This window comes from Thermobia domestica, chromosome 5, assembly GCF_964235325.1.
Source record: "Thermobia domestica chromosome 5, izTheDome1.hap1.1, whole genome shotgun sequence".
Lineage (NCBI taxonomy): Eukaryota > Metazoa > Arthropoda > Insecta > Zygentoma > Lepismatidae > Thermobia > Thermobia domestica.
In genome coordinates this window covers 245,668,673-245,695,062 of record NC_137458.1, presented here as the reverse complement: position 1 = coordinate 245,695,062, position 26,390 = coordinate 245,668,673, and the positions used below count along the sequence as shown (strand labels likewise).

The window sequence follows — 26,390 nt, the reverse complement described above, 5'->3', positions numbered from 1 at the left end:
TATTAAGTAATTACCTCCAAAATTTGATTGTTAGTGAGATCCAAGTAAAGGAGATTGTGTAGACTGCTGAAGATCGTAGGATGCAATTCTGAAATAAAATTTTGACGTAGATTGAGGTACTCCAACGTTGAAAGCCTTTCAAATATTCCAACTGGAAGACTTTCAAGATTATTTTCTTGTAGTTTTATTCGTTTGACAGATTCCAAAGAATCAAATAACCCTGCAGGTAGAGTTGAAAGTAAATTTTTAGATAAATCAAGGTCTTCTAGGCGTATAAGGCTCTTGAATGTGTCCTTATGCAGTTCTTCCAACTTGTTTCCAGAAATGTGCAGAACAATTAGCTTATGCAAAGTCTCAAATATATTTTCTGGAAGATGGTGAATTGCGTTTGATGATAAATCACTAAAAATAGAAGTAACACACGTAAAAAATGGAAAGTATGTAAGATAATCACACATTTATAAAACTTATCAACTTATAAATCCAAGGATTTCCTAAATTTAACAGACCAATATTTATATGCAAAGAGTGAAGAAAATGTAAGACTGGACAGAATATAGAACCCTGGTCTTCCGATTACAATGTATATGCCTCACCAATTACGGTATCTTTTTCTAAATCTTTATTGACAGACCAGAACAATCACCAAAATAAAATAAAAAAATCCCTTCCTAACTGGTAGTTACATGTTGCTGTGTGCGAAATGTTACTGAGAAGCTGTTTGCTTCGTTTACATACTGAACAAATCTCACTAGCATGATCTGCTAAGTACATCTGATACCTTTTTACTGACATTCTTACAACAATAAATATTTATCGTTCATTTAAGTATAAAGTACCCAAACGAAACTCAAAGAGAATTTCTAACATTTAGCTTGGACAGGATCATATAACGTACTAATCTCTTTGTCAGGACTTACAAAATAATGAATTAATCGAACCACTGTTCATTTGCGTTTCCTGGAACACAAATAATGTTAAAGAAACAAAATTACTTAAAACATTAAGTAACAAGTACGATATAATATTTAGTGTATTGTTAAAGTGTTATCGTTTTGTGTAAAATTATGAAAATCCTTTGAGGCAGATGTTGATATTTACCAAATTTTAGAAAAGCATAATGATGCTGCTATCTAGTATTGTAATATATAATACAGAGCCAAAAGACAAGAGACGTTTGCTTATGGAACACGCTTTCGTTGCATTTCCCTTTTTATAGCCTCGGTTGCTGCATGGGGATTCGCGCTTGAAATAGTAGGGTTGCCAGAGTTTTCAGAGGATAGGAATGGAACATATTACAATATTTGTTGGGGTAAAAGGAAGATGATATGACTTTTAGGAGGAAAAAAGGGAAACGTATATGATATTAGGAATTTACATATAACAAACACATATATGATTTTACATAGTAACGTAGAATAATTTTAGTTGGAAACTGAAGCAGTTTCATCAAAAATAATTGCAACACATAAAACACAAGAAGTAGTATATATTACAATTTACAGTGGGAATTAATGTGGTTCCGATCTTATGTAACTGTAGGTTCTCGTCTCATATAGCCTCGATGTTGAAAGGAACGCTAAATTAAATTCAAAACGACCAAGTATATTACACAAATCTTTCTTTAGTATTAATTATATTTTAATGAACACTTTGTATCTCTTATGCAATCCCACATCCCTTTCCATATACTCAAAAAAATCCTTGCAAGAAGTATCGAAATGCAATTCTAACTTACTCTATGACCTATGGAACCTGGAGGTTCAATGTCGCATTCACAACAGCTAGCTCTCCATTGACGTCTGTCCTTAGCTAACTGGATTCAGTTCTACTTTGTATACCTGTTTCTGAAAGATCCATCTTAATATTGTTCTCCCATCTTCGACTAAGTCTTTCTAGTCTTTCTAATGGTAGTTTTCCGATTGGATCGAGTTAAACTTTCTAACATACTGGCTACACGACCTGCCTACCTGATCCTCTTGGACTTGATGACGATAACAATATTTGGTAAACAGTATAAATTATGAAGTTTCTAATTATGAACTTTCCGCCATTCCCTATTCCCGTTGCTGTTGAGTCCGAATATTATTTTCACAGAATTTTTTATTTTTAAATACTTTCAGTCTGCATTCGTCCAGCAGAGTAAGTGACCATGTTTCGCAACCATATAGCACAACTGGTAAGATTATTCGTTTATAAATTTTAAGCTTCAAATTCATCAACAGAATTCGCAACGACAAAACATTTTGAACTGAATAATATGGTTTTGATCAACTAATAGATTACTTCAATGCATTTAGTTTTCTCTGCATTTACTACTAACCCCATGTTTCTTCAAGCGTTTAATAAGACCTCTGCATATCCTTCTATTGCTCTCCTGTAGTCAAGGTCGTCGATCCTGGCGGGCCCGGGCCCACCAAAGCTCATGTGGGCCCCCCTAGTGTATTTATGAATATACAATATTTGGCATAATTTGAATGCAAAAATTTGTCTTCCTCATACATATACCTTCTACATCTGAGTGGGTCCCCCCAAATCTACAGAGAAATCGGCGCCCTTGCCTGTAATCTCCTATCTGATTTACATAATCAGTATACATCATAACCTGGTAAATACTATTCAGCTCTAGGCCCTGGTTGCTGTCCTTGATTTCCCTTATCATCATCATCATCATAGGTATTCTGCCTTTATTGGCAGGTCACTTGCTGCAGCTGAGAAGCTTCCATGCTCCACGGTCCTCCGCTAACCTTTTCGTCTTCGCGTATGATCTTTCTGTTTTAATATCATCCATTAATTGTAGTCTCTTTCGCCCCCTCCCTCTCTTTCCCGCCACCATACCCTCTAGGACGTCCCTCATGATACAATCTCTTCTTAGGCAATGCCCCAACCAGTTTCTCTTCCTCTTCCTAATAATACCTAAAAGTGTTCTTTTCTCATCCACCATTTCTAACACTCTCTCATTCGTTTTGGGCTCTACCCAATTAATTTTTTCCATTCTTCTCCACACCCACATTTCGAAGGCTTCAAGTCGATTTTCATCACCTTTACGTAATGTCCACGTTTCCGCCCCATACAGTACAACACTCCACACGAAGCATTTTATGAGTCTTTTTCTCAACTCTCTGTTCAAGGTCCCACAAAACAGACTTTTCTTTCTTTTAAAGGCTTCTTTCGCCATTCCTATCCTTGCTTTTATTTCACATTCGCATTTCATGTCATTACTAAGAACACTACCCAGATATCCAAAACTATTCACTTGTTCTATTTTCTCCCCTCCTACTTTTATATTTGACACAGACCCCTTCGTTCCAATCACCATGGCTTTTGTCTTTCTAACATTTATTTTCATCCCATATTCCTCAAAGTCCTTTCTCATTTGTTCTAACATTTTATTGATTTTCTTTTTAGATTCTGCAACAAGCGCCATATCGTCTGCAAATCTTATACATCTAATCATTCTACCTCCTACCGAAATGCCATCATCATCATATAGGCTCTTTTTTACTATCTCTTCTAGATAGACATTAAATAGTGTTGGCGAGAGGCAGCATCCTTGTCGAACTCCCCTTCGAATTGCACTCTCTTCCGTCAGTTCTTCCCCTATCCTAACACTTACTTGTTGGTTCATGTATAAGAAGAAAATAATATATTCCCTTATTATTTTTATAAACAAATATTTCATTAATAACCCTAATATATGCCATAATTATTCCCTTATAGCACACTGCAGAACAAAGTTGAATAATACTGGCGACAACGCATCTCCTTATTTCAGACCATTCTCAACGTTAATGGACGTGGTCAGAAGTTTTTTACTCGGACTTTACTTTAGGATTAATTTAAATACATCTTAATCTAACTAGTTTTCTCGGTATTCCAAATTCTGTATGGATGTTGTACAATGTTTCCTTCTAACCAAGATGTAGGTCTTTCCAGAATCAATAAATAATGCCGGGGTATTGTATTCCCGTTTCTTTTCCAGTGTTTGTCGGATGGTAAATATCTGATCGATAGTTGATCGATTTCGCTTAAATTCGCACATAAGCTCCAATAATTTGATCTGCATATGGGGTCAATCTTGCTAATGGAATGTTTGATAGGGTTATATAAGGTGTTGACAGAAGAGATATGCCTCGAAAATTATTACAATTCTTGGGGTGATTTTTTCGGAAAATTTTCTCAAAAACGACTCAACTCATTTTATTCATATTTCATAAATAAATATTTCGTTAATAGGAAAAAATCGTAAGTGCTAGTTCACTCTTGGAGATGAGTTTCTTTTCAAATTACTGCCTTAAAAAAAGACTTAGGCGATTTTGGTCATATTTTTATAAATAAATATTTCACAATTATTCTCTTAATGTTGATAATTCACTTCCACAAGAATACCCACAAAGAGTAGTTTATACTTGGGGTGTTTTTTTTTAATCAAAATTTTGTAATATACCGCGATTTCTTTATTATTTTTATAAACAAATATTTCATTAATAACCCTAATATATGCCATAATTTACTTCTTACGAAGGAATTTATAAGGGTAGTTTACTTTTAGGAATGAGTTTGCTTTATGTGAAGTTTTCGGATAATGCCTTATAACAGTGGTGCCCCCCCTCATGTCCATGACGCACCCCCCTCAATTGTCTATCCATAGGTGTTCTTCCATGAAGAAAAACCTTTTCGATTAATTTTTACACCCTCTCAAACATATTTATATAGATTTTTAACCCCCCAAATATTTCAATGACGCAGTTTGCGTCATAGCCCCCCTTTGTGGGCACCCCTGCTTATAAGTTTGTTCTTACTTCACGAGAAAATGTGTCATTGAAAATTGCAGAACAACATGATTTAGTTTAAGGAATAGGAGCGAGAAACTTTAGTGCGGTGGCCTGTACTTTTTATTTTAATTGAAAAAGTTATAGAATACTAAACTTCCTCATACAGGTACATCAGAACAGTGGTGCAAATTTCATATTAACTCTGAATGCCAATTCTATAGATCTTGCAAATTCGACAACGTATATTTTTTTTTACAAAAGGATTACCTCGAGTATTCTTTCTTGTTCGCAAAACTATCAGAGAAATCACAAGCTGCCAGATGTCAAAATTCTCAAACAGGAAGACGTACTTAATCCATGATCTCCAGCACTGAATGGGAAATTTGGAAGTATCAGGGCTGTCGTTTCTTTGTGGGCAATAATGCTGTCTGTGAGTGATTCGGGGCACTGAGAAGGATTTTCTTTGGGGGTAAAGATGTACTGAATCGCAACATCATATTAGTTACTAATGGACTCTTGAATTCCATGACGGGAAACTATCGAAAACACGGAGAAAAATGCATAATCCAGTCGGCATGGAAATGCTGCTTTTACCAGGTTACGCGCGTCACCACATTAAGTAATGTTGTTTCATCAGTAGTACGATCTACACCACCGTCCAAATTTTGTATTGTGGGACCACCATTTCAAATCTAGAATTAACGCTATACTCATTCTGACAGTGGTAATTTACGTATATAATGTTGTTACCACCTTCCTACGACTGTCCCCTCTTGGTTCCTTCTAAATCTGTGACTCCCTACCTTACGAGCGTAATAAGACGTCATATCATTCTGTGAGGAGGAAAGACGGGGAAAGATGTTTTAACATGAAATCAATCATGTGAATCAATCATACAACCACACTTGGCATGATGTTCCCAGGTGCTGTAATTTTATACATGAAATTACATTACTTAAGGAGGCCACCCGCGTAAATACGATGTATCCACTCGGAAATCTTAGTCCTTTTTTTCTCAATGCATGTTACGTAAATTCTTAACATACGTTGTAGTTGCTTAACTACAGAAACCATATAAGGAGAGCGTGGGCCGTAACGACCAAGACACTTTTACGAACTTCACATTGTATTGGCATTAGTGTTCTCGAACTCATACATCGTGCAAAACTTGGGTTCCATTTCTACACCTGTGACGGGAAACATCAAAACGCTCAAAACATACAAGCTCGAATTGTGTCTGTGGTTTCATCTAATATGACTCCGCATATTTTTTGTATGGTTTCGTGGCACAATACAATGTTTTCTTAAAGTGCTCTAATCGGTATCGGTATTAATATTTGTGTGAATTGTGAATATTTCGATAAATTACTTGAAAGTTGAGTGGTTTACCTTAATGAGTAGGTATACAGATCAGTATTACATTCTTCTAAATTTCGTTTGCAAAAATTTGATTGTTTACAGATAATTCATAATAGAGGTTGTCAGATCTTTTTCAAGAATGTTAGAAGCAGATTAAGGGGAGAAGGGTCGAGAAAGGGCAAAAGGGGGGGAAATACTGGAAAACTATATTTATTCCCATCTGGAGGTAACATTTGCTAGAATGGTAGTTTATGTGAACCTTTTCTTCCTCTAAAAGAAAAAGGTGCATAGCGTACCTAAAAATTATAACGCTAGTTATTAAACATTTAACAGTTAGTTAAACCCAATTTCGAGATGAACTTTATCAATGACAGAAATAGTGATCAGTATTACATAGAAGCAACACTCGTATAGTCTTACATTACTATTTATATTATTATTACGTACAAACAAGTGTTTCACGGGGTCGTGCGTGTTCAGTAAAGACAGTATTTAGTCGAAAAAGGTTAAGAAGGTCAAAGGAATAAAAATTACTATATTAGAAGGCTGAGCTCGGCTAAGGATAGGCTAAACATGACATGTAAGTGGTACTTTACTTCTCGGTAAGAACTGTTCGGATTTGAACGAAAATTCGGGAGCAAGTACCGTAGTCCATTGTCTGATAAAAAAAATATTGCTGTACTTGTTGGCCAAGCTAGGGCAAGGATAGACTTCACTTGCAAATGCGCCCATGTTATGGTTTCCAAGGGGGGCAAGTATAAGCGACGTTTTAAAAATAGTTTCAAATTTTGCTGTAAAGAATGTAAAAATTCTATTGGATTTTCAACATTCTGAAGTACAATTTCCTCTAGGGGGGGGCAAGCGCCCTACCATGCTCCCCTTGATGGGCGCCCTTGTTCACTTGGTAACTGAGGCTGTATAGTGTTCCATATCTTTACACACCAGGAGCTTCATAGTTTGGTTCACCGATTGTGTTCCCCTTGTTAAACTTTTTGTGTTTTGTTGGAGATTACAGACTTACTTTTTTACAGTTTGAGGTTGAAATTAGTGACAAGATGATGGATCAGGAATATCATTTGCAGAGGGCAGGGGACAATTACCCTCCCCCACCTAAGTTTGGAAAACGCTGCCGTTCTAGTAACTTGTGTACTAATATGTTGATAAAACGTGAATTTCTTATGTCAGGTACAATCTTGTCCCCTGCACTGCAAAATCTGAACTGGCCCTGAGAAAGTTGTCCGCTTGTACAATGGGCAGCATCACTAGTGTATAAGTAATATTCTATAAAAATTAAACCACATTTTTAATATTAAAATTACGGGTAAAAGATCTTTTCATGTATCGTCAAAATGTAATTGTACCCGTGTATCTATTTTAGATTTACTTTCCCGCATGTCGCTAGATGGCATGCTAGCAACAGGCGGTGCAGACACCTAGCGCACAATTGAAGAATTAAGAACTACGAAGACCTTTACTGAACAGTAGTAAAGAACAATGCATCCGAACTTCGGCTACTTTAGCTATACACAATGTATTCAGACTCACTCGTATTTGTAGTGTTTTATCCAGACTTATTAGAAGGGGAAAGTCTCCCTCTCCCCAAAGTTACAGAATCCCTCCCTAAAATTTTGTAGGTATACAAGGGTAAAAGTAAGGGGGACACCATCCTCCCACCTCCAAAAAATATGTACGGCGTCCCCCAGTTCCCAAAAAATTACAATGGGCAAAGATGGGCAGGGGGCAGCGTGACGGTCCCACTACCTTTTCAGATTCACTTTTACCCCTGTTGAACCGTATAGGAATATATATATATATATATATATATATATATATATATATATATATATATATATATATATATATATATATATATATATATATATATATTTTTTTTTTTTTTGTAACAGATTAAAGTCTCATGTACAGCGTTTCCATTTTCAAGTAAGTATGTTTTTTTTTTTTTTTCATTTTTCTAGTCTTTTGTTAGTGACATTTTCATTTGGCTAAACTTTTGCAGATGGTGGTCCGGTTTAGACTCACATGAACCTATTTTCAACGTTGTATTACTATTTATTTGTTGTTATTTTAGTATACCCTATAGCTTATTTAGAATTTCTCCTCTTTCATTTCCGGAGCTCAAGTGTGCCATTCCTGGGCGGCCAGAAGGTGCCCGGGTCCCCCCAAAGCTCATGTGGGCCCCCTGATTGCCTTTGTGAATATACAATATTTTGTATAATTTGAATGCAATTTGTTTTAAAATCCTCATATATATTCCCCCCCCCCAATTTACAGAGAAATTGGCGCCTTTGCCGACGTTCACTCACAATTATTTTTTATTTTAATCCTTTTTTTGCTGTGTACTGTACAAAATTAGTACTTTCTAATTTTTAAGTGTTGCAAACTATGTACTACTCAGAAACAACGAAAATGTAAATCCTTATTTTCTCGTGTTCCCAACAATCACCAAAACAACACCAGGGGCGGATCCAGAGGGGGGCGATCGGGGCGATCGCCCCCCCCCACAACAGGAAACTCTTATTTTATATATAAACAAACCCATCCATAACAAGTTTGGAGCTCTTAAAAGTAGCAGTATTACCGCCGACCGCCCCCAGAAGTCCGTCCTGGATCCGCCCCTGAACAACACCGTAGGCCTACTACAGTATTATGTAAGTAAACTTTTAGAAGGGGGACTGGGGCGGAGCCCTCTATCAAATACATGTCTCTGGGACATCATAAAATTACATAACGCATACGAAAAGACTTCTTTCTTGTACTAGGTTGCTATACAAGGAGATACTTATATTTGTGAAATATTAACTTCTCTTAGCAAGAAATGCACTCTTACTACCTTTGAAAGTAAAGGAAGAAATTGCATTAATGAATACAGATTGACTTGAGGAGGGCAGAGTATAACTAGAATGTGTGGACATATGGCATAAAAACTACAATGCATAAAACACGAATTAACTTAAAAACATAAATCAACTTGTGCTAGGTGGCACTAAAAAAGCACGAATACTATTTAATCGAATCAGAGCAGGAGCGCAGCGGGAGGACCCGAAAGGCAGTGAGTTGATTCGTCCGTAGGAAACAGGAGCGACAGCGACAGTGGGTATATGCAGAAACACATATAGCGGAAAAACACTTTATATAGCATAAAACGCATGCCTTCCCTGTAGCACAGTTTTGCGACACTTCGATGATCACTTTCTACACTGGCTTAACATAGTACTTCACTTAATGATGTAATTTTCTATGGACTATTACGCAGTAAATACCACAATTTCCATTTCAATTTCTATCGTATTATACATGTAGGAAGTAATATCCCGATATATTTCTATTATTTGTACAATTCTATTGTGGAATCAAGTAACATATTTCCTTCGCGGATCTTATAAATGTATGCCCCCATAAAATGGGATACCATCCAAACTTTTGCCCAATTTCATTACATTTCGTTCAGATGAAACTCCCCCTCTTATTAGTTTCCGCTTTTCTTTTCTGTATTTCCCTCCATTACTGGAGCAGTGGGCAGCGGTGGCTCAGTGGTAGAGCGTTAACCTCTGGTACATGGGGTCCTTTGTTTAATCAAATCTCGCGCTAAGTGAGATTTGTGGAGAACAATCGCGTGGTAAATTTTAGTTTTATATTAGATTGTGTTTTCTATTGATCAAGTCAAAGATGGACCAAAGAACACCCTAGATGCGTTTTGAAACCGGATGTTCAACTTGGCAGCACTAATTAGGAGCGGAGGGGCGTGACTTTTTTTCTTAAGGCAAATTTCAAAAATTTTTGACTCACTTAGTTTTCAAGTTATCAGATTGAAACTGTGTATAGATATGGATAGTGTGCAATATTGGGCATTTCTCAATTGTTTTTGAGATTCTTACGGGAAATCGGGTCCGGGACCAAGGGGGTGATTTTTTTCAGAAAAAAATCCGGTTTTTTTCAGATATTTTCGGCGGTTCAGGTGTATGATACAAACATTTGAGTGGTACCGTTGGAAAGGACTCGTTATACTGAAGAAAATGGCGTTCGAACCATAACTCTAGGTCAATTGGTAATGACCTACTACATTTTTGTGTTATATATATAAATATATATGAAAAATGGGTCAACTTCATACTTCCAAAAAAATTGAAATTTTGCACTCGTATTATGTACATAACAACATTTTCTTTTTTAAAAAAAGTCACATCCCTATGAATCAAGGCCCGGGCCAGCGGGGAGCAAAAATTTCGATTTTTTTTCGAAAAATCTCTCGGTTTTTCTGATTTTCCCATTTCTAGTTTATAATACGGACAAGCGAGCGGTACCGTTGGAAAGTATACTCTACCCTGAAAAAAAAAAAAAAAAAAAAACGAAGTATGAACCACGATCCTACGATAAATAGTAAGGAAGCAGGAGCTGTTTGAGTAAAAGTCCAAAATTTACCTCAAAAAGTGGAAATCCTAAAAGGGTTAAATAATAAAAATACTCGTGACTTGCCACTACACAGGTCGAGCATGCAAAAATCAGGACAGGATTCAGGATTGCCTGAGGGGGGTGCACCAATAGCTACCAAAATAGCCAATCATACTGAAACTCTTCAAAGTGACATGTGGCAGTATTCTTTACCCCTGACCACACTGATGCATAGAACGAAGGAATATATTTTAAAGAGGGTAGCAAGTGGAATGGAGGATAAAAATGTCCTCTGTTCTCCTGCCTTCTGTTTTCTTTCCTATTTTAAAAATGTTATATTGTTTTGCTTGGTTAATCTTTTTGCTTCAATCTTCAGAAAATAAACTATTGCTTTTGCTTTGCTTTCTTTTAAGCCCCAAACGGAAACGCGATGGCAGAAAGTTTTGGAATGTGTTGCTATTTTCACTGTTAACTTCTCATTTTAGATAATGTATATTTACAACGAATGGGGTGCACGTGTACCTTTGCACTCTTCCTAAATCCGGCCCTGGCAAAAATGGCTTTCTGGGTTTAAACTCCCTTAACTAGATATTATGAACATATATATGCTTATAATATTCACACACAAAAATCTGGAAGCTTGAACTCATCCTGATGAAATTATGTCTTCGCTATTGCACTAGTCACATATACAAAGCGAGTAATACATGAACAAAGCAAATCTCAAGGAAGAGTTTCTATTGCTAGGGAATGAGAATGAGGACAGACAAAGAGAGAGAGGAAAGTGGCAGAATATAAAGGTAATTAGATTTATAATTTTTATAAAGGTAACCAAAAACTTCTGTCGCTTTTTGTGGAGGTCTGTGTTCAATTGCCCTCTCACACCGTGAGTTGAATGCGAAAGAAGATAAGGCGAAAGTCAGTTGGTGTGGGTACCTCCAACATGCTACCTGGTTGTGGCAGTTCATTTACATTGTGAACTTGCGTAACGACAGAGTCAACATTGGACATTCACAGAGAGTCATAAGGACGTTTATGCTGTACGAGTTCAAACTGGGGTCAAATGCTGCTGCTGCGGGGCGGATGATATGCCAGGCCTCTGGTGAGGGTGTCGTGACTACGCTAACAGTGCAGCGGTGGTTTAACAAATTTAAGGACGGTGACAAAACACTCGAATACGCACCACGTGTCGGAAGACAAACACATGTACAAAACGAAGATCTTCAGGCAGCAATGAGGCGAGGGAACAGTTGTCATACATGTCAGGAACTGGGACTGCAATTCAGTGTGAGTGGGGAAACTATTCAGCAGCACATTCATCAACTAGGGAAGCACTACAATTTGGGTCGATGGGTCCCACATGATTTGACTCCGGGCCAGAAGGCAACGCGAGCAGACACCTGTGTTTCTTTGAAGTCTCGTCTGAGGAAGGAACCATTTCTGGAGAGGTGTTGACATGTGATGAGAAGTGGGTCCTGTACGAAGCTCCACGGCCTCGTCATCGTTGGTTAGCATTCCATAAACCGGTTTCACAACAGCCGAAGCAAACACTGCACCAGAAACAAGTCCTCCTGTGTGTTTGGTGGACTGCCCGCGGTTTCCTGTATCGGGAACTGCTACCAGCTGTTCAGAGCATCAATGCAACTATGTACTGTCAGCAGTTGAGCCGTTTTCGAGATAAACTCAAAACTCTGGAGCCAGCACTTCTAAATCGGAAAAGGGTCCTCCTGTTACAGGACAACGCTACTCCCCGGACATTGCACCGTCCGACTATCACCTGTTCCATTTCTTGCACAATCCCCTTAGAGGACGCGAGTTCAAATTCTACTAGAGGTGCAAAATGCACTTGATACCTTCTCGCTTCACTGCTCACCAAGTTCTACCGCGATGGAATCCATGACCTTTCAGAATGTTGGCAGAAGGTCGTCGATGCTAATGAGGACTATTTTTGGTCTTGCAGCACATCGTAAGTGACATATCGATGTTCGAAGGTGGTAGGTGAAAAAGCGACAATACTTTATTGGTTACCTTTATAATTTTGTATATTCGTCCTTGTTGTTGAAGTTCGGCTTCATTTTTGAGCACCGAAGCTATATGAGACGCTCACCTACAGTTTAAGGTAAAACCACCATAATGTGTTCAAATTTTAATGTTGGAATCGTCAAGAATGAATTATCCGTACAACGTACATATAAACCTATCTGTAATCTTGGATCATGTTGGTGAAATAACGAGTCTATCTCTCAGTCGCCGGGAAACCCAACGTATAGTACATAAGTACTACCGCCCACAGTCAACGAGTCTTTCAAAGCAATATAACTAGGGTTGCCGACTTTGGGAGTGGTAAAGTGCTCGAGTACTCTCCAGAAGTTTTGTTGGAGTTACTTTCCACCCATACATAAAAGAGAAAAGAAATACAGAACAAGAGAAAAGCAAAGAAGAAAAAGAAGGAAAGAAATTTTCAATTGGGTGCATTGTAAACCATTATCATTAAACGAATACAAAATACGCACTTGAATTTTGTTTTGCTTAATTAATTTCATTGTTTTTCTTTTCTTTTAAAATTTGTTAATCCAAAAATTAGCATTCAGAATGACGAGAACCTCACTGGTTACGCTGCCATATTCACATTCAATAATATTTTCCACTGCGAAAGAGAGAGAGAAAGAAACAAAGAAAAAAATTAAACGAGAAGATCAACAAACACGAAATCTCCGTTTTCATTTTAAAATATCAAACTACATTTCAGGTGGGTCGATCTTCAAAATTTTCCGAGGAGAATTCCCGGTTCTCCTGTTAAGCCTTGGGTATATTGCATACCTGTAGCTTCCCCTTTGTACACTGAGAAAAAAATGTAGGTGGCGTACTTAAAAAGGTAGGTTACATGCATAATTCCTGTAGTTTTTGGACTTAACGTACAGCAGACGTATAATTGAAAACGCATGTTTTATAATACTTTCTGTATAAGTGTTCTATCTATACGTACTTTCCGTATGAAACTATGTAGGCGGCCAGGATCTCACAGAGAAATTGATGTATAAAACATATAGCTGATGAAGGTGTATGCATGTGATATATGGAAAACTGTTAGATGTCAGACATCCTGCAGCGGCATGATGTAACACCTAAGGGCAGTGCCTATGTAGCATACGGATAACGTATGCTCCGTACTGATTTCTATAGTAAGCAAGAGGATAACGTATATTTATTTGTACAATATACCGCTGTCCGAAGAACGGATTTTGCTCTGTGTAGGCTGTGAATTAGATCAGCCTCGTTGATTTTCGAAACCTGGCACTTCGGAACGGACCAAAGATATAAGAGCAAGTCCTGTTCTGTGATGTGAATAAAGCTACAGATCCGCATGTGCAATCGGAACTTTCACTTGGTTTTTATGGCATAGGAACATATATTTTTCTAAAATAATTTAGCAATTTGGTTTGAAGAAAATTTGGATGTAAGGTTTTCAGGAACTTTGCGCTTAAATGTTTAAATTAGCCACTATGTTCTTACGTACCGTAGGAATAAATTTAATTGCAAATTTTCAAATATTGTAAAGAGCTAGGCACAGTACAATGCGCGTAAATATGGGTTGCAAAAGGTGGGCTACAAGGTTATTTTTCAAGATTTATTTTTCCCTTTTCTTACTGAATGCTCTATCTTATAACAGTAGCAAAATAAAAAAAAGAAATAGAAAAAAGAAAAAAGAAAGAAAAAAGACAAATATCGTCTTCATCTAGGGCTTTATATTTCCCCTCAAAATTTAAGAGACTAAAGAAAACACTACATATTTGGAATCAACACTGGCACCCTCAATGAACTCTTTGCTTACTTCAAAAGAAGAAATACTGCCGGTACAATGTCAATTAGTCATAAATTTGTTGAAGAATACGATATTTGTAATACCTCTGGAACGTAATCTGAGTAAAGGCGGACAAATATAAACATCTGCTAGGCTTAACTTAAGATTCCAATAATTTATAAAGGGATTGATGCTATCTCTACAGGAAATAAGGAAATTTCGGAGATATTTTCTTCAGAAGTTCAATGAAGATACTATAAACTTTTGTGATTTTAAGATATTTGTTGATATAAGTTAAATTTCGCTGGAGTTACGTAAATTATCACATAATCATCCCCTCCCTAAAAAAAAAAAATCACAGCACCAAGATCGAATACCAAAATGATGCGGTCTTGAAATCCAACTTTATCGAAGGAGAGAGTGAGATCATGTGCGAGTTTGTCTTACATGATGGTAAGTGAGGTTCACACCTGTCAACTGTACCGGATTCGATTCTGATTAAAATAATAAGTTCTGTCTTTCATAATCCTAGTGTTGTATAAAGACTTAAGATACAAAAATTGAAGACCTGAATTGCATAACATCCCAAGTTCACTCTTTTTTCTTCGTATTTTGCGTTGTTTGTTTTTTATGTTAGCATCTTTAATTTAAAGGCTATTCACTTGCATTATACGTAAATCCAAATCAAAACCTTTTATGAAAGAAAAATACAAAATAATTCAGCTAAACAAAATAGTATGCCAAGTACAATCTTCTTGTCTTTCTTCTAAAATCACAAAAGTACTCCGGTGGACTTGGGATGTTCTGCAATTTAGGTCTTCAATTTCAAACTCGTATTCCGAAGCGATTGATTATGTACCTTTCTCTCAATTCATTCACATCGTTAGGCAAAATTTTTTAGTCAGTCTGCACTTCCTGAAATCTTTACTTGTTTATAGAGACACTCATATAATGTATTTTGTGCGAATAGAGACCCAATTGAATGACTGTGTGGTCAGCATTCAAAAGGAATTAGTAATAATAATGAAAATTCTCCTACCTACAAGGATCTTCTGGAAAACCTATTCTTCCATAATTGAGCTTCTTACATCCAAGAAAAAAAAAGTATCATTCTCCCCCCACCCTCTCCTAAATATTGAACTTCACAAAATCCCATTTATGAAGAATATTTGTTCAAAATTTCAATTTCAACGGGTTTGTGTATCTGATGAACAGCTAAAGAAGATCTAGCCCCCTTTTCCTCTCTAGGGGACGCATTTTATAAAACTCAGGTCTTACTTTTAGCCTAGTGTTCATTGACAACATTTATACAAAATATTAAGTTTCTGTGCCCACTAGTTTTGGAGATCCGGTTGAGTATCAAAGAAATCAAATTATTTATAGGAAGATGAAACTTCGTATATAAACTCGTAATTAAAAATAAGTAGACACCTATCTCAGCATCTTTGAAAATTTCTGTTTAAATGGAGCAGGAGGAAATATCTATATTTTGGGGGGGAGTATGTCGGCTTTCGGGGGCCAAAGCTTAGTAAAAAACAGAACTTTTATAGGAGGAATAAATTCATGTTACGGAAGTGTAATTGATGTATGAGTGAAGTGAATAGAATGGAAACGCCTTGTGGGCAATGGAGGAGTGGGAAATGTTGAAGGGACTATTTGAGTTAGCGGAAGAGTACGTAAGAGTGTATGAATACAGATGGAAGTACTTGTCCGTTTTGAGCTATGGCTGGATTGTGCATATCCCAGCCATTATGGGTTGTGCATAACATATATTTCAATTCTAAGCTTCGTAAATAATGTGGGAAACGAAAGCGAAATATTGAAGTTTCTTCTAAGTTGCCGCGAAATACAAACCTAACTTAAACTAACCTAACCTAACCAAAATTAGCCAATATCTAACAAAATAGGAACAATTACCCCCTCCAAAGCAGACATGTGCCTTTTTTGCCACCTTAAAAGCGACATTTTTTTGTGTGACAGGATTGTAGGGAAATGGCTGAACTATATGAAATTAAGATTGGAACATTGTTAATACTACTGTTACGTATTAAGAATGTCATGGCATAATTACGTCTATATGTATATAAAACAACTATATTGCGATGTTAGGCCTATTCGTTGCTCTTAGGTTCATGTCTAAACAATACGTAAATCCAATAATTAACAAATAAAACGTAACCGATTTTTTTGTATATCTTTACCAGGGCTATGTTTAGCAGAAGGGGTCCAGAATCAGGTAAAAAAATACAAGATTTACAGAAGAAATGAAGTAAGGCAAGCATAACTGATTTATGTCTCTTTAGGAATGTAATAAAAGTACATTTTGTATCTACTTACCGGAAGAAAAGAAAAAAGTATGAATACGATTCAAGTAGTTAGTGGTTCTGAGGTATGGCGGGTTCGTGTATCGGATTGACATTACCATTTTAAACTTTTTACATACTTATGTTAGTAATGAAGATTAAATATTAAAGTTTGTACACAGACACTAATTACTGAAGTTGAGGACTTAATGTGGAAAATGCAATAGATGATATAAGTAGTTAACACTAACCTAACGTAACCTAAGTAAAATTAGCTAAATATGAACAGAAATAAACGAAATTGTAACATTTTTTAAAACTAACCTAATCTAATCTAAACTAATGTAACCTAACCTAACTTAAACTAACCTAATGCGAACAGAAATCACGGAAATTGTAACATTTTTTAGACTTCTGGCCGGACTTATTTTCAGTGTATAGGCTATAAATTTTACAACTCACCTAAATTCAATATTCCGACAACTTACAATATATCTTTCAAAATATAGTCATTACTCGAAAACTAAAAGATAACTTCTTCTGTATGTAGTTCCTATCTAGGTATGTTTATCTACAAAACATTTCAGGCCAACTCATCGCGACATTATTTCGATTTCTAACCTTACCTCAAGCTGGACTACTATCATGCCACTTTCATTAAAGGGATATCATAACGAAATAGAGGGATTCAAAATGTGTCCTTAAAATAGAGTACTTTATGGATTCATGGTAAGGTGATTTAATTATTTTCCATAAGCTTACTTTGCGAGTGCGAATAACAAGCATTTTAGTTACAGTATATTTATGTATGCGCTATAAAATATCATAATGCGTCAAGTAATGAGAAATGCTAATATGTTTTCTTACGTAAGCTGCAGCAAACATATACAGAGTTTCAAGATACGTTATTCGTTATTTCAGCAGTATAGTTAGCTGATAACCTTTTTTCAATGTACAGAAAATTACATTTGCTGGTGATGCACACGATAATATTAAACTAATGTAGAACAATATATTGATTTGTGCAGTTCCAGATACAGTATGTTGACTACTTTACACTGAATAATATATAACTGTAATACAAAATATATAAAATAGTACGATAAGAGATATAAACAAAAATAACATATTAAAAACTATTTATAACAATCTTTATAACTTAATCTTACACAATGTGGATTAGAAACTTCTTTTAGAGGTAAGGACTTTAGAGTAAGACCTTACGAAAAATGAAAGTTTCTGAAATTCAGTGATAAGGCTGTACATGTGCGAATTTTGGATTATTGCAAGTCTGCGTTTTAAGATAAAGAATAAATTTATATCACGTGTAATGCGAATGAGTGGTCCCAAATCAAGTGAGAGTAACAGAGATTGATAGTTTAATTTTCTATTTACCATTTGTGAAGATTTTATATCAACAAAAGTGTTTGACAATTCAGTGTTTTCATAATAATGTTATTGCTTGACCGACGTATTCCAGAACCTCTGTAACGAACAATACCCGGAAGAAGTTCATAACAATAACTAAACTTAAAAGGATTTGTAGGAAAGACCAAAGATATCAATTAGACGAAGAGTATTATACTACAGAGGATTTGTAACATAGCTAATACTGTCAAATAATGCATTTCTTTAAATCTATTCAACATCCATCATATTGGAGCTTTGTATCCCTCTCGAAACGTAGGTAAATTGCTTTTCCCATACATAATAGTTTTATCTCGTTTCAATGAAAGCAATTGGAACAATAAGTCAACAAAAATTTTAGGAATGATAAAAAAATAGATCGAAAGATTGCGATCTTGAAAGAAAACGATGTCCGTTGCCATAGAAACCGCCGTTTCCAGGGCAACAGATCCTGTCACGGTTGCCAATATTGAAAGAAAACAATGTAAACGAAGATAAGGCGCAATGTAGAGGAGTCGCTAAAATTAACTTTCTTTAACGAGGACGATTACAAAAGATCATCTACTAATTGAAATCCAGATTATTTTCCAATACAGTAAATTTCAATAAACTTTCTTGTTATCGTTAATTACTCCCTATCGGACTCCCGAAGAAAACTCATCGAAACAACTTATTGACCGTGCAAATAGCGACTACTCTGTCATGACTCCGTTTTCTTTCATTTAGAAATAGGAAAGAAAGAGAAGAAAGTAGAAGGGTAAAAGAAGGAGGTAGGTAAAGAAGAAAGAAAAGAAATAGAGTATTTTAATAAGAAACAGATTACTGGATAATTCCGGAAATATAGTAAAAGGTCGGGAAAGTCGTTGAAAGATGAATCATTCTAAATGTTATTAACAACTAATCAATTTAGGAATGCTTCGGAATAGACACATGTTCCCTCATATCACCCAGACCTAGCTCCAGGCACCACGATCATGGGGTTGCCCAGACCTAGACCTGGAAATGAGAAAAGTGAAATCATTCTTTGTACTGTTATTCCAACCGGTGATTGATAACCATCCAGCATCTGAACTCTGTTCTCTAGGATCGACCACACATATGAATTAGCCAAGAGGAAAAAAAAAACAAACTTATTAACTCAATATAAATTTATGTATCGTATCAATAAAAGTCTCAACTTCCTGGAAGAAAGATGTCGTATTTAGGCTTATCCTGCTAATTTTGCTTCACTCCTCGAGCCGATTTAAACCGTTAGTGACGGTCCTTCATGACCTAGGTTATTTACCTTAACACATATATTAAAACATGACACACATATTATAGATGTTAATACAACAAATGATATCACACAAATTACTTAAATTAAATCTATCATGCATTCACACGCTCACTCACTCAGGACAGTGTATATATGATTAAAGGAAACCAACTAACTACAAAGATACAAATAATTTATTACATCCATAGTGAAAAGAAAAGACAAAACAAATAATTATAAAGAAAATCTTAAAAGCACAAGTTCTTGGTTATATATTAATAGAATACATAGAGTTATATTTTAGTAAATTTTTATATATTCAATCATATTGACAAAAGAAAAGAAAAAAATAATTACATGTATCATATCTTAGGCATGCTAAAGCAAATTATGATTTGCGACATACGCAAATAAGACACTTATTTCACTTTAAAAAAAAATTTGGACAAAGAGGAAAGAAAAAAAAGAAGAAAAAAAACCTTTTGGTGTATTAGAACTTATATGAGTCTCTACCTCACATCGGGTAATAAAATATTAATGATTTTGAGCGTTCAAATCACAGATCACGCACTACTCATAGTGTCCAAAACATTTCGCTCCATTTAACTTAGTTTGTGTTTATATATATCTCTATATGTATATATATATCTATTGGTTTACAAAACCATTCGTCGTCTATACTTGGTTTATAACTTTTAACAGTTTATATCTGCAATCGCACACTGCGACGCTTTATACCCATCCAGGGATTTCGAAAAATCACTATCGCTAGAGGATGTTTCTCCTCTTAGACGGTTAATTTCCAAACTTATTAATTGAATAGTTTTAAGTTATTTATGCAACACTGGGACATGTCATGAGGCCTTTCCTTAGGATCACTTTCGTATATATTTGTATATAATTCGGATTTTTAAAACGATCTCCCGCAGATGTACGGAGTATAAAGGTTCAAATTGAGGATAAAAAAAAACTGGTCAAGTCACAGGATACATATGCAGGTGAGAAGGATTCAAGGTACACTTTCCACAATGGTTTTTGGTTGGTAGTTCAGGGATAATATTCGTTATGATGTAGGTTACGTTTAGACCTGCCGTTACTTTCCAATACATGCCATTACAGAATTACATAAGGTATCATTTACATTTATTCAAAAGAAAAGGAAAATTACTTAAGTGCACGGCGGTATTCATGACAAAATCTACATTCTCAAATTCGTCGGAAAACTCACTGGCAAACTATAGCAACCAATACACGTTTAGGGGGGACAGACACGAGCGCTCTTACATATATTCATATAATACTTTTAATATCATACTTTTACTATAAAATCATATTCACATATTAAGTACATATACATTTCGACGTATTCATTTCTCTCCCTCTCTCTATATATATTTATATTCAATAAATGCGCACACATTTAAATTAATCACCCCAATAATAAAATTTTTTACAAGGTTGCAAACATTGTCCCAAAACAAATGACTTCCGACATTACATATGAAAAAGAAAATCGCTTTTCTACCTGATACCGCGCATCTATAAATTTTTCCACTTTTATATATTCAATTCGTGCTTAAATAATGAAAAAAAAAACTTTGTGAGGCAGGCACGTAACACAGAGCATTTCTAAAGATATAACTAGATAAACCAAAGTACAATTTCTGGGCCCAGGTTAACTACAAAGTAATCGAAAACCAAAACAGAAAGGAAAGTGACCAATGGATCAAAAAAAACTTAAGAGGAACGACGGTGAAAGAACGTAATCGAAGTGTCGTCAAATACTAAGTCTTTGTTCATTTCGGCGATAGGTCAAAATGTGATGGAGGACCCAATCACTATTTACTTTATCCATGAATCGTGTCTTGCAACGTCTCAGCTGGTAATTTCAGATCAGAGTTGTACGTTAAATAAATCGTAAGTGACAAGTTCAAAATCGGGGGGGGGGGGGGAAGGTTGAAAATTTTAAAAAAAAATCTTGAAGTAATGAAGACAGAGAGAGGGATAGAGAAGAAGGAAGACGAAGAATAGGGGCGCCAAAGACTTAAGTGAGAAATAACTAACGCTACAAAGATAGAAGTCGAATTTCGCTCTCAACAAAATCCATAGCCAAAATATTCTTAACATGCCAAAAAGGGTGGTCTACTCAAATACGTAGACTCAAGGGGCGCCCTGCTGCCAAGGATGCAAGTTCTGTGTCCATCAGATCCCAATCCCACAAGAGTTTGCTTGTAAGATTGAAATCCGATCCCCGTATCCGGCCCAGACCAGCAGGATAAAAGGAGAGGGGGAAAGGGACCAGGTAACTGCGTCCCCAATTTTGAAATCTCTAAGTAAAAAAAAATATTCGACCCCTTAGAAAAACTAAGAAGGTTCGAGGACAGTAATGAAACTAGAATAGAAGTATTATCTAAGATATCCCTAACTAATGATTTGCCGAAATAAAAAAAAATTAAATAAACTGAATTTTGGATCGGTGATTTCTATTGCCAAACCTCACCGATAGCTACCCTGCGCAGACACGCCACAGTCTGGGATGTCGTTAATTTCCCTCGTCTAATTAAACTAAGAAAAGAAATGAAAATACTTAAAGGGACTAGGGGTCGACATCCGGGTACGCGGAAATAAATTTCAATAACTAATTGTTTTGATTCTGTAACCCTATCAGAGCCGTCGCCTCCATGAACATTGTAAGCTAGCCTGAGTAGGTAACGTGAAGAAAAAAAAATCTCACGGAGCAGGATATTCTATTTTAAAACCCGACCAGAAAATATAATTCACTACAGCCCTGTTGTATAACTGCTACTGTCTTTTCATAATTTATTATTCAATATGTCTAGTCAGCGATTATATGATGCTACCTATTCTATCAGATGGTATTACTATGGTTGATTATTACTATAGCACATTAAACTACAAAGTATTACCATAGTCCGACTATATATTGCCCTCCGGTCCGCGTGATATCATGGTGCAAGGGTCAGAACTTGAGATGTTTGTAGTTACACGTATCTATTCAATATCTATATATCAACACGCGGCGAAGTATTCACTGGGCTACTATATATATTTAACTATATGGGCGTTCTATCTTCTATATTCATTTACTACAATATTCATACACTTTATATTCATATTCACATTAATATTCATTTGCCACGACGCTATATTCTACAAACACCCTGTTTCCTCTATCTACGCCCAGCCTATTTACACATTTCATCATAATACTTTAAAATCTATAGTCACTACAAACATTTCCCATTCCGATCACCGCACGACAACCTCACTCGAACTCAAGACTCTTTCACACACACACAATACTATGTAATACCTGGTAGCTTTATTAAGAACGAAAAAAAAAAACAATCCTACGTATGTTCACTGAAAATAGAATTATCCGCGATAATATTTAATGTTTATAAAATTCTGCAGTAACAATGAACTTCTGCAGCCACGAAGAAAAATGAACATCTAATATAATTCCAAAGCGAAGAACTAGCATCATATCGCCCGACTTCTGTTAAAAACTTACGTATTGTTTATTTACTTAAATATCTCGATTTCTAGACTATGCAGAATGTTGAAACTTTCAGAATATATTAATTTTGCGTCACTTGACCTAACTGTACATTCATATGGGCTGTGAATTATACCTTCTAGGTTTTATTTCGGAAAGAAAGGTCAATTTCATGAAATCTAAATCACTAAGCATCTCGACAGAAGAATGGCGGTTAGTACTGACTTTTGACACTAGGGCTAGCGACGATATAATCAACCCTTGAACAACTGAATGTGACCTTGTACACGGAATTATTATACTACATTAAGTTCACTATTAAATATTGTGTATGAGTTCACTTAATGACGGAATAATAAAGAATTTATCGCATAGTAAATACTACACTGTCCATATATAATTATCTCACACACTCTTTCATCACTTAACTACCACAATTACTACTACTAGAACATGTTTCTACATTACGAACACATACATGCCACATTCATACTACACACTACATTAATACATGTTATACTAATAAATATACACAGGAAACATTCATATTTTACCATTTTAAATCGGCTCTATGAAAGGAAAGGGGAAGAAAGGAAACAGGGCCAACTGGCCCTGTATTCACTAAATCACATTCTTGAGTATTTAATTAATGCCCTGAGGGGACATATCGGAGTATTAGCTAACAATAGGACCCCTGCCCTGAAGGGGCAGGAACCCGGAACAAACTACATGTTCAACTCATCCCGCTGGAAGCCGTACTCCCAATTTGGGAGTCAGATAGGAGCCCTTACTGATAATTCACACGTGCATTGTGATTACTATTCTAACTACCACAAAATTAAATACCGCCATGTATGTAAAAAAGAAATCACTCACTACCTACATAAACAGATTACTGAACGGACAGGTCTGACCGAACCTACTCTGATTCAGGAGGGGCAAGAGGGAAATTTAACTATTCGATTCACTGAACTGCAAACTGGGTTTGGGAAAGGAGATTAAATGCACACACTATCCTGAATTCTGTCCATCACGAACTATATCTGCACAACATGGCGTCACCGAGTTATGCTTCCTATCTTTACTTTTTTGTCCAGTTTTGACTAGGAAATTTAACAGTTTATGGCTCCTCAGACTTCCAGTGATTTTTTAGACGTTAATAACATCACAATATTACCTTTATTTGTAGTTTCTCTCACTCCTTTCGACTTTTAAGTTAGACGAACAAAAACCAGTGTCTTCAGTAGCACTTTCCGGCGTGGAATGGAATAATTGCGCCCTAATATCATAGCGTGGGTTTATCAGCCAATCAAAACTAAGCATTTTGGCGGTGGGGCTTTGAAACGAATAAAATTTGGTAAAATCTGGATTAAACTAGATTTTAGAAGGACCTAGGTATCTAAAAGAGAGGTGAAGGGTGGTCCTGAAAATTCTGTCGAATTTTAGATTGGTTATTTGATCTGGAAAGTTCCGTCCAATAGTGGATCTATATTTTCGGATAGCACTGACACCGTAAGAATTGTAATAATCCATTTACATATCCATATACAAGACTTATAACTAATTTAAAATATAAATAAAGATATTGATTCCCAAAACTATAATTCCCAATGAATTTTTTTTACAGTTTTTCCATGTTAATTTGAAATAGAATAATGAACAATATTACGAATTATATGAACAGCCAGAAATTTTTTTGTTAAACGTCAGGTACAGTCGGTGCAAAAAATTTCGGGCACCCTCCTATTAAGAACATAATATCATTAGACTGTAATGGCATATTACAGTTCCCCGGCGTCGTTAAAAAAAATTGTTTGAATAACAAAATTTTGTTGAATAGAATTAACATGTATTAATACCAATAAACTAACTACTCACTCATACTCTCATGCACTCAAATGAGACAGTGTAACATTCACCTTGGGTATTGAAATAGAAGTTCCCGTTTTTTGTCCTCAGTACAGTTGAAAAGCTTAAGATTTTGGAAATTGTGAGTTCACCTTTTAGATTGTGTAATACAGCACAATTTTTCAATAATTTTACTGCTCAAATGTTCACAAAGGAACAGGACTGACAGTCGTTCCAGCTGAGATATTGAAAGAGACAACTCATATAACTATCCTTCCTCATTTCACCAGGTAGTTGCGGAATTAGTTTGTCGATTTGACAGCGGTCTCGCGACTATCAATCCCTCGAGTGGCTAGAATTCCATTTCCGCCATTAGTTGGTATTTGCGAAGGGGCAGAATTCTGAGATCTACTTGCACAATTATTGTTAATATTGCCGTTTTGACCAGTACCGTTTTCTCTTCTCCGGTACGCCCCGTTAAAGTTCCTCCTATTATCGTCCCTATTCGGGTTCGATTCCCCCATTGTGCGGTCATAGGGGCGATAACCCCGGCGATTGTTAAACATCGGTCGGTTACGGAACAGACGTCGACCATTATATTGATTGCTTTCTGAGCCACTCCCACTAGGGTAGCGAGATCCAGCTTGGGTGTAACTCAGAAAGTCCGTTTGGCAACTTGCCGTTGCCTTGCTTTTCACGGGTTTCACAACTTTTGCTTGTCGGGCGAAATACCTCTTTGGTGGGCCTCCAGTTTCTTTCCCACACAGGGCAGCTAGGCGTGACGTAACTTCTCGCACCGTTTGGCACAAGTGGGAAGCAATAGCCCGCGACTCATCTGGTGGAAGAGCGTTCACTATGATGTCTACTAGTTCGGCTTGCGATGGATTTTCTGCGATCTGGTAGTACAGTTCGATGATCTTCCAAGCATAGTCCAAAAGGGACCCATACTTGGCTCGATCATATCTTAAAGATTGGAGGTTGCGTTTCTGAAGCCTCTCTATATGTTCGTTGCAGTATTCTTCCTTAAAAAGGATCAGGAAATCATCAAACGTATGAATTCTATATTTAATAGAAGCAAACCACGCGCCTGATGCTGCAATTAAAAGTTTTTCAACTATTTGTAAACGTTCTCTATCGGTCAGCCGATACATTTCTAAACACTGCTGCAATCTACGCAGAAAAACACGAGGCTGTCCATTGGTAATATTCCCGTCAAAAGTGGGAAAACGTTCGATGTCCCTCAGCGAAACCTTGGAACCCATACTAACATAAGCAGGGGAATAGTTACTGGGAATCAACATATTATCCTGCACAATCGGAGTCGTCACCGGATTTACCACCGACGACGTCGTAGCGGTGTTATAACTACCCATGTAAGTGAAAGGGATTCTGTTGGTCGTATTGAATATGTTGGGCTCCATCCCCGGACCAATCGCACCCGTGAACAACGACTCAGAATGGCACCCATCTCCTCTTCCCGGCAACACGCTATGCGATTGTATACCTCCATGTAAGGAGGGAGCACTCACGCTAGTGACCGTAGTCGTCACAACACTCGATTGATTCGGCACACTATTGGAATTGAACCACGACTTTGGTTCTGACTGATGCATGGGGTAGTGCGTCGCAATATCCCGTGCATCAACCGACGTTAAATTTTCTTTTCCTGCGCCACGGGTAGTTGTTATAGCAGGTAATATTTCTGAGG

The 26,390-nt window shown here is 36.4% G+C and overlaps 1 protein-coding gene across 1 annotated transcript in view; it reads right to left on the bottom strand.

The window, feature by feature from the left end:
- The window catches only part of LOC145685451 (uncharacterized), a 115,699-nt gene that overhangs the window by 53,484 nt on the left and 35,825 nt on the right, over nt 1-26,390 (bottom strand). The window contains exon 4 of the mRNA XM_081757849.1: nt 15-402. Coding sequence (XP_081613975.1) covers nt 15-402 — 388 coding nt within the window. The remainder of the gene's footprint in view (nt 1-14; nt 403-26,390) is intronic.